This window comes from Somniosus microcephalus, chromosome 9 (genome assembly GCF_052327205.1).
Source record: "Somniosus microcephalus isolate GS21.2 chromosome 9, FLI_Smic_1.0, whole genome shotgun sequence".
Classification (NCBI taxonomy): domain Eukaryota; kingdom Metazoa; phylum Chordata; class Chondrichthyes; order Squaliformes; family Somniosidae; genus Somniosus; species Somniosus microcephalus.
In genome coordinates, this window is record NC_140995.1 from 89,665,228 (window position 1) to 89,680,389 (window position 15,162).

The 15,162-nt window shown below is 40.3% G+C and overlaps 1 protein-coding gene across 3 annotated transcripts in view; it reads left to right on the top strand.

The window, feature by feature from the left end:
* The window catches only part of ldah (lipid droplet associated hydrolase), a 535,005-nt gene that overhangs the window by 191,040 nt on the left and 328,803 nt on the right, over positions 1–15,162 (top strand). For 2 of the 3 annotated variants that reach the window (XM_085996831.1, XM_085996830.1), the window contains exon 3: positions 12,160–12,294. In XM_085996831.1, coding sequence (XP_085852957.1) covers positions 12,160–12,294 — 135 coding nt within the window. Of the gene's footprint in view, positions 1–11,210; positions 11,338–12,159; positions 12,295–15,162 lie in introns of all 3 variants that reach the window. The other variant, XM_085996832.1, reaches the window with a different exon arrangement.

Sequence of the window (15,162 nt, forward strand, 5' to 3'; positions counted from 1 at the left end):
TAGACCCTGTTTGGGGGGTATCTCCTGCGCCGATGGCCTTCCATGTGCTGGCCCCTTCTGGCCTGTGCAGCCTTAGGTGGGTGAGCAGCAGCTTGGCGCTCCTGTTGTTGCTGCTGCTGTTCATGGTTCTGCTGGTGCCACGGCTGGTCTTCGTCCTCATCTGATGTCCAGAAGGGAAGGAAATAAATGGCTCCCATTCTTCTGGTATATGCCTCAGTAGAGGAAGTGCTCAGTCAAGGTGGCGAGAGGGGTTTCCCAGGAGGTCACACTGGAGATGGGTGTCAGGCTCCAAACTTCCACAGCTGTGGTTGTGCCTTCTAAAAGTTCCCCCAGACCTGAGACAACAAAGTCCTGCCACCTGCAAATGATGGCTGATCAAATATCCTATTTAATGGTGGAGCTTCAGCAAATAGTCAGCAATCCAATTGTGCTACCGCCAGGTTTCACTGTCGTGTTTCAGAGCAGGCGTACTTCATGTGGGAAAAGGGTTAAAATCACAAAGGCCTTTCAAAATGGGATAATAGAGGCAATGTAGTGCTTGTTAAGGGCCTTAACGGCCTATCCCACCTCTTGGAGGCGGGACAGAGACGGGAGCAGTAACCACGATTTCTTGAAAATTGCTTGGAGGCGGGATGGAGGCGGGGTTGGGCCCGCCCGCCACTTTTTGCAATTTTAACACCCCACACGCCTCCATTCCCGCCTCCACGGCTCTGGGAAATTCGAGCCCTTAGTCTTTTATTCAGGGCTTCATTAACATCCCTCCCACAATCCCAAGTCTTAACAGAACCAATGAAGTGCTAGGACTGTGCCTGGTAAAAAGTAATGAATATCTCAACCAGTTTCTTTCTAAACCTCTCGTAGAATTGGTTAACCTTTTTAATACATGGGCCCCCTTAACAATAACAAAACCTTAGCGGCAGATCTCATTAGTACACATCATTCTTTGCTCTCATGCAGTTATCGCACCATTTGATTATACAGTATGTGCAGTCTCCTGTTATAGTGTTTCTCATATCAGCTGTCCCTTATTTCAGATGTTTAGTTTCACCTCTGCTCTAATTCACTGCTGAAGACTTTAACCCTTATTGACTTCCTAACTGAGGAAACCAAGTTCAATTTGAAATCATTAATATTTTAAGTACGCATTTATAAATTGGAAATTAAAAGGTGAGAGTTTGAAATTATATAATGGCCCTTAATGTGCGGTCAGTGGCGGAGCAAAGGCGTTCGCCACTGGCCCCGAAGTAAACTTCCTATTCTCGCGATCTCAGTGGCAAGAAATTTGGCTTTTCAGACATGCAGTTGAAATCAACGTAGTATAGCGGGAATCCCATAGCGCTGCTGTGACGTCAACAAGCTGTCTAAGCAGCCAATCACAATGCAGAATTGTCACAGCCATGGAACCAGGAAATAGAAAGCGCTAATAATCAATCACTTTTTTTAAAAGTTACAGAGAGTGAAATAAAGATTGGGATATACACATTGGATTAAGGTAGAAGCTGAAATACCATGAACAAACTTTAAAAACTTTTTTTATTAATTTTAAAATCTAATAATTTTTAACTGGAGAAATTTGATATCCCACCAATATAAAATTAGTTTTTCGGGGCCAGAAGAATTATTTATCAGTAGTTATTACTCAGATCGCTGTTTAAAAACCCAGTTACACTGGCGGGGGGGGGGCGGGGGCGGTTCCACAGCGCAGCCTGTGGAGGAGCAGTGAACGACAGACCGCAACCTCAGGATTTCCGCATTAGGCTGCGCATGCACTAAAACCTGAAGTTGCGGTCAGTTCCAAAGGTGAAATGACGGCAAACACTGCCAGTTTGCCGTCATCAGGGCCGCAAGTTCCGGGCCAAGACATAAAGTGAAAAATAATGTTTTCTTTCAGATTCGGTTCCCCCAATACTGTATGTTTCTTTGTTCTTTAGACGCTCCCACATGGCACACTGCATTCCTGACCCCAGCAGGGCCAAAGGGTGACCTACCTTTTGGCTTTTGCCACTCTGAAGCTGCCATAGAAGCAGTCTGAAACGACTCACCTGCCACGATTTGTTTTTCTTTCATGTAGCGATTATCTTGCTTTTGCTCAGTAGTGTTCACTATCAGAATGGCTGAAATGTGCTACGTGAGGAAATGCAGGCACAAACTTAGACCCTACGACTCCATTATACAGCATGTTGACGTCTGAGATGCTGTGCGACTGACTCCGCTGCATGGAAGTTCTTTAGTCAATCTTAAAATGACCCTATTTGTGTATCCACTCAAATCACCAGTTGATCTACTACTTGCTGTCTTGTCCTGTGCCACAATTAGGGTGGTACTTCCTGATTTAGAACTAAAGAATATTGATTATAATCTGTCACCAAGACTAAGCAGTACTTAAGAACTTGAAATGGTTCACTACTCATGCTGGAATCGATATGTGGATGGCATCTTGCTCGATTGACACATTTTAGTGCTGTACTTCATATTTAGACTCTCCTGTTCAAATGAAAATCTAGGCTATAAGTCCCAAATATGACTGCCCAAATAAATGTGGATGCATTTCAATGTCTGTGCTATGGTGTGCAGTCTGTAATATCACTAACTCAATCAGTGCTAATTTTGAACTGCTGTTCATGGATAACGTTACTTTTGATGTGTATATTTTTCAACATTTTGAGAATAAAATATTTAAAGCTAAGTTCCTACTGCTTATATTCATTTTACTTGTTCACCAGCAATGTTTACATTTGCCACACGGAGAGCTGCCTTATAATGGTGACCTGCCCTTTTGTTCAGTAAGTTGTACTTGTGTACATTCCTTGGCAAACCCAATGGAACAAAAGAAACAGCACACTTAACACAGCTAGGATTACCCAGTAAATGCAAAAATATCCTTCACCATAGGTAGATGAAAAAGATCGTACAGAACTGTACGTTGCTTAAAAAAGAGGAATATTAACGGGTACGGGTGGCGAGCAACGAATTGGGATTATAGTTATGGTACCCTAGTGGTTATGGCACTGGACTAGCAACCCAGAGGTTGTGTGTTCAAATTCGAGCATGGTAAATCGTGAAATTCAATAAATCTGTTCATTTGTGGACTGGCACCAGTAAATGACCTAGAAAGCAGCTCAATTGTCAGCAAAGGGACCTGCCAACCCTACCTGGGCAGGTCTACATGTGATTCCCGTCCCAGACAACATGATTGACCTTTAATGACCTCAGGGCAACGAGAGCTAGCCAATCAATACTGGCTTGCCAGTGTCACGCACGTCCCAACAACAAATGAGTTATTTATTTGTTATTCTTCCCTCCTCCCACTTGAAAACCTCCCTTCTTCTATTTCTCCAGCTATTTTCATGATTGTAATATATACTTTTCGTGCCACAGTGGATTTGTAGTTCTTGCTGCAGCTGTTATTGGTGTAGCAGTGCAACAGGGAGGATTCATCCACAGTCTAATTTCCAAAGATCAGAACGTGAAGAAATAGTCATTTCCCATGCAGTGGGGTCACTGATTAACATAAGGTGCACTGTCTAAGCTTAGTACCAAAGCAACTCTTAAACAGCCCCTTAGATCCCAACACACGCATCAGTCTCTCTCAGCAACACAAATAAAACCTCATCTCAAACAGCATTATTGTGCAAATTTTCTACTTAATGGCTTGAACTGTATGAAACATTGCAAACATAAAATCTATATCATAAAATTGTTGCTTCTGTGCTATCCTCCATTTATTTTTATTGTTTGGCACCTTTTTGCCTGTAATTCTGTAATAGGATTTTCCAATGTAATTGTGAAATACTTTAAAAGAACTGCTTTGAGTCTGTATGACCCACAGGCTCTCACCACCAGTCAGTGCTGGGGAGAATTCTTTAACATTGTTTTCTCCAGTTCACCTTTGTCATCCGTGTTGCTTTTTTCATCTGCAAGTATCCAGGTAAGTTTTTTTTTTAGTTGTAAAAGGCTCTTTTTTTCCCCCACCCGTGCAGTTCTCCACCTGACAGCTTCTGCTGCTCGCGTTTGTGGTACCTCTATTCTTTTCTTGGGTCTCCAACTCTCCATTTTAGTCCACTCAGGCCATCCACTGAAGCCATATTGCTTCAGTTAAGCCTCCAGGTGTCACATTTTACTCCATTTGGACCTCTTGCTGCTACAGGTTCTGGCACCTGTGAGGGGGTCCAGAAGAATGAGGCTCAAATTGCCCTTTTGCCCATTGGTCTCCTTCCTGACTTGTATTTGGCTCCTTTTAAGCCATCAGGCACCATTCCACACTGCTTTCCCCATCATCAGTTGCTTCCTGGCTTTAACTTCCTGTCTTAAAGTGTCTATTAGCACTTCATCACTGTTTAATAAACATAAATTTCCACAAGCAAACAAAAATTACATCAGAAAATGCTTAAAGAAGCAGGAAGGATGTTCCCGATGGTTGGGAGTCCAGAACCAGGGGTCACAGTCTAAGGATAAGGGGTAAGCCATTTAGGACTGAAATGAGGAGGAATTTCTTCACCCAGAGAGTGGTGAACCTGTGGAATTCTCTGCCACAGAGGGCGGTGGAGGCCAGTTCATTAAATAAATTCAAGAAAGAGTTGGATATATTTCTTAAGGCTAAAGGGATCAAGGGATATGGGGAGAAGGCAGGGACAGGGTACTGAATTTGGATGATCAGCCATGATCTCATTGAATGGCGGAGCAGGCTTGAGGGGCCGAATGGCCCACTCCTGCTCCTATCTTCTATGTTTCTATGTTCAAAGATTGATCATGCATGCAGTTTCCAAGTTTTTATACAACAATTATCCTTCCGCCCCAAAAATGCTTCCGGATATATATATTTTTTAAATAGAATTTTGAGCTAAATTAGAGAGCGAATGGGATTGCTGTGATTGACATGGTCAGCAGCTAATCTGGAAAAGCCCAAATAATTCAAAATCATCTTCCATCTAGGTTGAAATCACTTGGAAAAATGAATTCAACTGTTCCATTGAGAAACAAATACATGCTCAATAATCAATCCTTATTTTTGTAAATGTCATCAAAAGAAGCCACAGATGCTGTTTATCACAGAGATTATCTGTGAGATCAGAATTGAACTATTCATAATAGAAAAGGAGTTGTTGTTAATTTATGCATGAAACCAGCAACAAAACTCATAGGAGGGAATGTAATGCCAAAAAACAGGTGGGTTGGGGTCGGGTGGGAGGCTAAAGAGTTAAAAATCTGACTCCCAGCCCGCCTCCATTCCGCCCACTTCTGGTTTTTAATGGGGGCAGGCAGCCAACCCGCTCACAAGAGACGGATTGGCAATTTAAATAAACCCATTCTCCCGTGTTTCCCGACCGCTTTGCAATCCCCCACCTCTCCCGCCCCGCACTTTACCCTCCTCCAAATTAAAATTCCGGCCATAAAGTCTCACAGGATGAGAGTAAACACCCTTTTACTTTAATTTGGAGAAATTTACTAATGCAGGCTTGGGAATTCGGCAAACTGGGAATCTAACTCCCTTCAACTATTCTGTTGAAGTCTCAGCTTAGACTTTTGCACTAGCTAAAGCTTTAAAGCAAAAACCTTAATGAAGTTATTACAGGACACAAAAGGCAATTTCATGAGCAGATTGATTTGTTATTATGAAATATATAACGTGATTTTTTTTTGTTTAAAACCTTATTTTATACATTAGACATTTCATTTACTCAGGAAAAAATGTTGGATGAAATGTTTTTCAAAAACCATCTTGATTGATACTATTGGTTCAATTTCTCTCTTTATTATTAGTATGTTCTCTGACTCATCACTCAGGATTGGTTATTTTCATTTAGTCCTTTGTAGAGTCTCATTGACAGATTTCTAGCTACTTTCCTTGCTTATGATTCGTACATTCCTTTTTCAGTTCTAATGTGCAGCTATTTTACTTTGTGTCAATCAACAAAGTGTGGTAGAGAAACTGTTACAGGAAATAAGTGACACTTACAGGAAATTTGCACTTTCTGCAAGACATTTAATATATAATGCATGGATTTCCTGTGCTGTTGGACACAGTAAGCCGATAAATAAAGTCTGACACCTGTCTTAGTTACTTTCATATTGCTTTCTTTCTCTTATGTTTTTTTCCTTAACTCATCTGTTTTGCTTCTCTGTTCACTTCTGCATATTTCTGTCTTTTTCTTTTCTTTCCTTTTGGGTTGGAGATGCTGGGTGGCATGGCATGCTATGATGGGGAAAGAGCTATTGATGGCTTTAGGCTTCATTTTGTAGTAGTGGCTTGTAGGGCAAATGTGGCATGCAGGTCTCAGTGGCTCCTTCCCATCACTCATGTTTGTCCACACATCCTCGCTCCCATGTGTCGCTATCTCTTTGCTTTCTAACTGCTTTGTTCTCTTCTACCACCCACACACTGCCATTACCTCTACATTGCCTCCTGCGAATTGTCCGCTCAATTCATGTATCCTTTTCTCCCGCCAAGAGTGCAAAGTTGGAAAATTAATCCTATAGCATCTACACAGTGGTTTTGTGGGAAGCATTAAAATAAAAAGATTAAAATAAGATACTTACCATTTTTAGGTGATATCATCCTACAAAAACAAATTAACTGTCTCACGTGGCTTAAGTCGACATTTCTAAGAGAAGATCTTCAAAGCATCTCTGGAATATCTGTCGCTTATACCCTGGAAGATCAATTCATCCATTAAACAGTCACTTGCAAATCATTCTCGATACCATTTTCCCCACATTAAAGCATTTCTGAACTTTTCATTGCACTGTGGCCACTGCGGTTGTGGGCACTGTATTGCGTTGGTTTGTTTTTGTACTTGCAGTACTTGCCACAAATTTGAAATAGTTAAGCTAAGCATTGCTGTGACATTTGGACACCTCACTCAGTCATCAGTCATAGTTTCACTTTTTCAGAATAAGTTCCAAACTTCATCTGTCACAAAAGCAGATCAGAAACATTCCTGACCACGTTTCCTGTTTTAAATGTACAATAATGATCAGCAATCAATTTTAATGCACAAAACCTCTAATTGTAGTACTGTATAATATTTACCCATGAGTAACTGGAAAATCAAAAGTCAAACTTGGCTAAGAACATTTAATTTTCTAATTGCTAGGAAATCATAGTAATGGATTCCACCTGAAAACAATGGACGTCACTACATGATACTGGGCACGTGCATGACTTCAGCAAAATATAGTTTCGTTTTTGGAGCAATCATTCTTTCACTAACTAACCGTGTGCTCCAGAATAAACAGAAAATCTTGTGAACAGAATTCAGATTTATACAAACTAGGAATCATTTCTCAAAGTAACTGAATAGGGATCTTTAAGCAGTGTTCAAGAAAGGTAAGCTGAAAACATCCCTCAGTTTCAAAGATATAGCTATTTAGAAAACAAGCCATCTCAACTCAGTTACATTTCTGATGTATGCATTTAATTAGGGCAATTAAAAGTGGTGTTACGGAGCATTCAAATTCATTTTTGATTATTTTATTTTATACACTCAATGCAGGCCATTGACCTAGTGATATTATTTTAAGTCTAGTTGTCCCTCCTTTTCTGAGGATAGTGATTATACTTGGAATTTGGTTCCACAGGCAGTGGTAGCCATAGATACCCCTTCAGTGGCGATTCTTCATATTTGGGCCTATGCAGTTGAATAGCTGGGCTTTCCTACAATAGGAGGGGCATCACAGATAGACAAGATTCTCATCTGATATCTATGCGGACTCTCCAAGAGTCGCTGGATTAATTTTTCCCTCCTTAGCGTGGGGAGACAGAGTCTACTTGTAATGCCCCAGATGAGAAAGATTAACAGCAGAGACCACAGATCCAGATCAGAACTTTCCTGATCTGCACAGGGATCTTTTACTCCCTGAGCCTTTGAGGATAATTGTAATGAAATTTGCATTCTGTGAAGTTTTTTTGTGGTATTTGTAACTTTGTGTTCTGTGAAGTTTTATGTAGAGGTTAATTTGGCAATTATTCTGTAGCGTAAGAACCTCAGCACATCTTTTGGAAACCAAGTAAAATGGACATTTTTCTTAAACAGATAAAAAGCCACAAGAAGTAAACCTTTTCAGTTAAGCTACTCATGACAGCAGAAAATAAGGCTATTTGTATTCCCATTTCCGGATATCAATCTCTAAACATGTTAGTCAGCCATTTGAAAATCATCATGATTGTACTGCTCTATTTCTTAAATCTGATTTTCAAACCTTTATCAATCATTGTGCATAATAAGGCAAAGATTTCATTGGCAGCCTATGTTAGAGCTTGATTAGCGTAATTCAACATTTTAACTGGTTTTAACCGAGTCTGTAGGTTACAATGATGTTTATGCTTTCTTCAAACCAGTGCTGCAACTTCTGTCTTTTCTTTCTGTAAACCACTTCCTCCCAACATATGTTGCCTTTATTCGAATGTTAATTTTCTTTTAGAAAATTTGAATACATTGGCCCAGAAATTTGGGTCGGGGGCTTCCCGCGGGTGCAAGCCCCTGACCTACACTTACCTAGCACGCCGACATTTGAGGCCTGGGCCTGCGTGGATTTCCGCTCTGTGACCCGGTCCAGCTCCCGGTGCGCTGTGCTTGCGTGATCCAGCGGCGCAGTTAGTTCGATGAGCCGGCTGGGATCACGTGAGCACTGGGCAACCAATCGGAGGAGGGAAAAGTTCATTCATGAGTTTGATAGTAAGAATTGTCAAACTCATGAAAACTCCGGGCGCCCAAAACAGTACTTAAACTTCAAATAAAAGTTAAAAAAATATCCCACTAAATAAATGAACTATGAATAACTGTAAAAAAACTATTTTAAACAATTAATCAAATTTTTGAAAAAATATTTTTTTAACAAATCGGGTCTAAAAATACACTTACCTTACTGTAAATTCTTTAAAAATAATAAACCTGTGGGAAAAATGTTCTAAATTTTATTAATAGACCACTTACCTTTTAAAACTAAGTACTTACGTCTGCTTTTTTCACGCGTAAAAACCGGAGGCCTTTACGCACGGGCAACTCTTCAAAAAAAAAAAAAAGGAATTTCAGCGCGCACGCGCTGCCTGAAACGTCGCACGCATTCCGCCTCTTAACCCCTTGCTTCAGAGGACAGGAAATGCCGGTTTTCAGTGCATGCGCTGTGCATCCTGAAAACCGGCACTTCCATCGGGCCCACGCGTGAGTACCCCATCCGTACTCACGCGTTGGGACCCGAATTACTGGGCCATTGTTTTTCTGCCTTTCTCCCCTCAGTATTGTATGACATTATATTGTGTATCATTCGCTAAGCTATCATTAAATGCAAATTGCTAAGTCTGCTCAAAATCAGCAAAGACCTAAATGAAAATCAATTTGAAATTAAACGCTTAACAGAAAAAATGAATCAAATACAATGGAAATTTGATTATCCACCATTGTGAAAACAGCGGTGAGCTCCGCTCCCCCAGAGCATAATGGAAGTTGGAAGATAATTGAGATCTCCCAGCAACACTCTCCTCTGTTGCTCTGCTTCTGCTGATAAGGTTAGCTGGAGCTGGACAGCTAATCAAATCTACCCATACACCCACTTTCAACTCCAGCCATCAGACCTGAGAGAGTCAATCAAAAATATTCTCTTCATGCTATCTCTACCCATCCCCAAGCTCCACTGGTAACCACTGAAGGCAGCACACACTCACCTCCAGCGCTGATCTCAGTGGAGCTGCCTACTTGAAGACATCAGCTGGCTGATGTTAGTTGGCATGCATTATGCTCACTATCACAAATGCATTTCAAGGTATTACAGATATTAATCAAAACTGTTGGCACGAAATTCTCACTGACAATCGAAAACATGGATAATTAGAGCCTGGATAATTGCATAAAGAGAACACAAACCAGGGTTTATAAAAAAAGACAACTTGTGTCATAGCCATCATAACTCACTCACACATGTGGACCTTAATTGTTACCAGTTGTACACTGGCCATCTGTATGCTTCCATTTCAGAAACTCAGTCAACATCAAGCATCAGATCATATGTAACACAGTTAGATGTAAAGCTTTCAAAAGATTTCAACTTCAACCATAGCACTCCCTATTGTACCTACGTGACATTTTTCTATTTCCTACAATAGTAGTCCTGTGCCTATCAGAGTGAGTTTGCCAATCAATTTTGAATTGTAGGACCAACTTAATTGAATTAAGACTGCCCAAATCCATTTTACCTTTACAGCTACAAGAACAACAACTTGGATTTAAAAACCGTCTTTAACGCACTAAAACACCCCACATTTCATAAGAGTATAATCAGACAAAAATTGACACGAGCCAAAGGAGACATTAGTACAGGTGACCAAAAGCTTGATCAATGAGGTAGGTTTTAAGGAGGAGAGAGAGGTGGAGAGCTTTAGGGAGTGAATTCCAGAGGTTAGTGCCTAGATGGCTGAAGGCATGGCTGCTAGTGATGGGGCAAAGGAAGTGGGGGTTGCACAAGAGGCCAGATTGGAGAAACGCAGAGTTCTCGGAGGGTTGCACAGCTGCAGGAGGTTATAGAGATGGGGGGGGGGGGGGCGAGGCCATGGCGGGATTTGAACACAAGGATGAGAATTTAAAAATCAAGACATTGCTGAACTGGGAGCCAATGTAGGTCAGCGAGTACAGGGGTGATGGGTGAATGGGACTTGATGCGAGTTAGGATAGGATAGGTGGCAAAGAGAAGAGACTTTTATCTCATCATTCTGGGCTGGATTCAAACTCACATCCTAGAGATGAAAAGGCTAGTGTGTAGCTACCCACTGTCTCGTTCCTTTTATTTCATTGTTAGATTTTTATTTGATCTCCTATGGCATTGCTGAGAGGAAAAAAATAAAAACTGTCTCCCTCTCTCTCCCTCTCCCTCTCTCTCTCTCTCCCTAGTTGTATCTCTCATTTTGAGTTTCACTTTTTTTCTGTATCTGTTCATCTTTCATACTCTTGGTCTTGTAGTATGGCTTTCATACATTTTTATTGTAATTTCTGTCATTCTGTCTCTGACTCTTGCAATAAAATTATCTTTTGCCAGCCAGTTGTGCATGCTACCTACTGTGTATGCATGTGATGTGTGACCCATGACTGCTTTATAGAATTTACACACTTAATATTTTAAAAGCTAGTGGCAAGTCTGCAAGTATATCGTGTATAATAAATTACAATCTACATATTGGTTAAATATACAGTAACTGATTCTGGCTCCTGCATTCTCTTCAGGAATAAGGAATGGACCAGGTTTCTGAGCAACCGTATCTAAGGATGGGCTTTGAGTAAGAACACTACTTGATTTGGAAAACCTACAAAATAATCTGCAATTGAACTTGACATTCTAAGTTATGACTAAGTATGACCATTCAGTATTGTTCTCAATTCATTTTAATGCTGCAATTATCATTTTCTCCCATCCTTTCCTGAAAGTATTGATTCAAGAGATGTTGACAGCCCACCTGGCACCTCGCCCAAGTGGCAAGTCTTCATGTGCGAGTTTAGATGTTGAGGGAAGGAACACTTGGTGGATGACCTAGGTCATTTTGACAATTTTTTCTCCTCTCTGAGGCGAATTGCTCTATCTAGTGGCGTGGATGAGAAGCTTGTGGAACTTCCTGCTGAGACGGAATGACCTTCAGAGATGGATTTCTAAATGCGAGTATTGTACAATCTGCTCCCCAGTGTTGTCTTTAGTTGCATATGTTTTACTTTAACTTTTGTGGAAATAGAAAATAACATGCAATATGTATTTTCAAAACATTTGTGCACCACGTTTCTACAATTTTTTTCAAAGGTAGTATTCCATTCGTTTCACCTACTGTGTTACTAATGTTGGATATACTTGAAGTGCTATTAATCTAATGATGAATTATGCAGGGCATTTGTTAAATTTTTTTGAGTTTGAAATTATATCCATTCTATGTTTGTTTATTTTAGACTTTTGTCTTCAATTGTGTTGGATAGTATTCAAGATAAATATGCTGACATTTATCTCGAAATTAGAAACCTTATATTTTGCTTGTTTCTTCCAGGAAATTTAACCTCTTATAGGTTAAACAATCATAAATTTCTTCCTCTACTGCATGTTTTGTGATTTCAAAACTGAATATGTGGCTTGTTTTCTTCCACTTTTGCACATTTTTCTAAAAGACCCATTGTCTTTTGTGTATTTTCACAGGGAACCCAGGGATAGTATGTTACTATAAGCCCTTCATGCAGATTTTACACAAGATTCTCAACCAGAAGTATCCCATCTGGGCCATAAGCCACGCAGGCCACTGTGTCCCCCCAGGAGACATGGACATGATGGAAGGTACTGTACATTGTCTGGAGTCTTTAAAAATAATATTGTCTTCTTTCTAGTCCCACATAGTTATATATAATAACTGCTGAATCTTCTACACATGACTTTTTATTGCAACTGTCATCTTCTGCATTGTACTATTTTTATTAAGTTACAATTTAAGAATATATGTATGATACATTTATCTATTGTAGAAATTTGCTTTGATCCCTCAAAATATTTGTAAATTGCCCAAACCCTATTTTGTAGAAGGCTTCCATATACTTATACCTAGTGATATCTTAACTTGGAAACAGAGAAGCACCAATTTTGTAGAAACCAATTTAGTCAGTTGGGTTTTGGTTCCAGTCATATAATTGGATATTCAAATCTAAACTGTCCATTGAGACATCCCAATCTGCATATGGCTGAGGAGCCTGTGGAACTTCCTGCTGAGACTGGAAATCTGCATGTATTGGCTGCAAACTGAAGTTGCCACAAGGTGTTTTGTGGTGAATGATGTGAATTTGATTGTATTTGATTCTGTTTTAATCCTCACGACCTTTACAGAGCTGCTTATGCTTGCTAGTTCATAATCACAGCAATCACGGAGTAGCACTTGGTCTGTAAACAGTGGAGTGGATTGAAGAGAATGTTTTCTCTGCAGCAGCACAGCTCTCAGTATTTTTGCTAGGAACTGATAACCCAATATTAATGAAGGAGTACGATTAACTTTTAACCCTCATGTTCCAAGAGAAGCATCTCCACTTAGAAAAGGCCAGCAATTTACCAAAGGTGACTAAAAAGGAGCTTTGCTAAGTTGGGAGGTACGCTAGTGCCGGCTCCTTGTCTGATTCTATAATGCATCAAACGCCAATGAAGGGTTACTCCACTGTTAAACAGGTTGTTACTACTGACACTTAAACCTTTCACTTGTAAAGACGTTGGCCAAGATCTTGAATTCACCTTGTTGCCATATTTTGGTTTTGATTGTGCACTATAGGTTAACAAGTTGAACTGCACTTATGATGAATGAGCAGTATCTCCACATGGTTTTCATCCCGAAGCAATACATTTTCATTTCAGATTGTCTCCACACACTACTGTGCATAGTCCTATCCTACAGTGTAATGTGCTTAGGGCACTTTTATAGCATTTTTTGTGAAGAAAGACCTTGCCTAAACCTCTTCTAGATTAAGATAATTATGCACAGATGTGTAAGGTATATATGCAGGACCGTTTTTGCTAAACTGGCTGGATGCAGGGCTGCAGTTCATTGTAAGGAGAGAAGGAATGGGCTCAGTTAATATATGAAACACATGTTCAGCAATAAAGATGGCAAATGCAAACAGTGAACCATTTATTACCTTCTTCATGTGACACATTACTCAAGTGAAAGGAAAAAATGGTAGCTGAGGAACAAATGGTCCAGAATGATTTAAATGGGGTCAACTTGAGAAGGTTGAGAGGATGATCTGCAAGACGAGCCTTAACCCCATTAGTTGGGGCAAACACATAGATGCAGTGTAATTAAGGTCTGTGAATAACATATGACAGTGCTGTCTTAGTCATTCCCACATTTACCAGTTGCTATGAGTACTGTTTTGACATGCTTCTATTATTCATTTAAAGATATAGGGATTGTGTCTTAAGTTTTGAAACTCCAATTTGAAAAAGTCAATAATAGGCCATTTTTGGGCGCGTGCTATAAACACATTGGCCTAGAAATTGGACCGTGCCCGAATTGGGGCGTGATCCCGGTGCAGCACATACTGCATGCGCTTCAGCTGCAGCTGCCATTTGCGGCCCCAGAGGTAGCAATATCCACCAGCTTGAACGACCGCTGAGATCCTCAGGTGAATTGAGAGAGTGGGAGGTGTTATGTTCATTAATAACTAGACATTCTTATTATGAACAGCTAGCTTTTGCTTAGTCATTTATTCAGTACACGTTCTCTAGGCACAGCATCTGTAGAGATTCAGCATGTGTGCTTGTGTGCGCAGGCTTCCATCTTGACTACTGCCTTCTGGGTAGCCTAGTGCATTGTGGGTAGTGTAGTCTTAAACACATACAACTAAATATACAGCTCTACGGCTCCATCTAGTGTACCACTCCAGAATGACATGTTATTGATCATTACATCCCCCTTTCTTTGAGGTTAAACAAAATCAATATCAATCAACTTTCAAGAAACACGATAAAGAAGATATCAGTAACACATTTGTTAGTGCTCTATAAACATAAACATTTTCACAACAGTCAATACATTTTCAATATAGTTTTTCTTTGTACTCAAAGATTAAGTCTATCAGGCTTTTTTACTACACGTGTGGATCTTCTTAACACGGGTAAGTCTGATGTGTTTTCATGAGATTGTTCTGGTGTTTCTGATATGTCTCACATCTGCCTATCATGTTCTCAATGTCCTTATTTATGCCAGGCCAATAAACAGTGTCTCTTGCTCTCCTTTTGCATTTTTCAATTCCGAGGTGTCCCTCATGAATCCTTTTGAGCATGTCTTGACGTAGAGCCTGTGGAATGACTATTCTGTTCTGTTTTAGTAATAGTCCACTTGTGACACTCAATTCTGACCTTATGTGAAAGTATTTTGGACAGGAACCTTTTGGCCAACCATGATGAATGTTCTCTATTACTGTTTGTAACACTGTACCTTTTACTGTTTCTTCTGCTATTTGCTTTGATTTTGTGTCTGACACGGGCAGCGCAGCAGTGACCATACTCACATGAACATCCACGTCTTCTTCAGTGGAGCTCACTTGACTCATTGTGGGTGCTCGGGATAGTGCATCTGCTAACACTATGTATTTGCCTGGTGTGTAGATCAGTTCAAAGTCATATCTTTGCAGCTTCATCATGATTCGTTGAATCCTTGGAGAC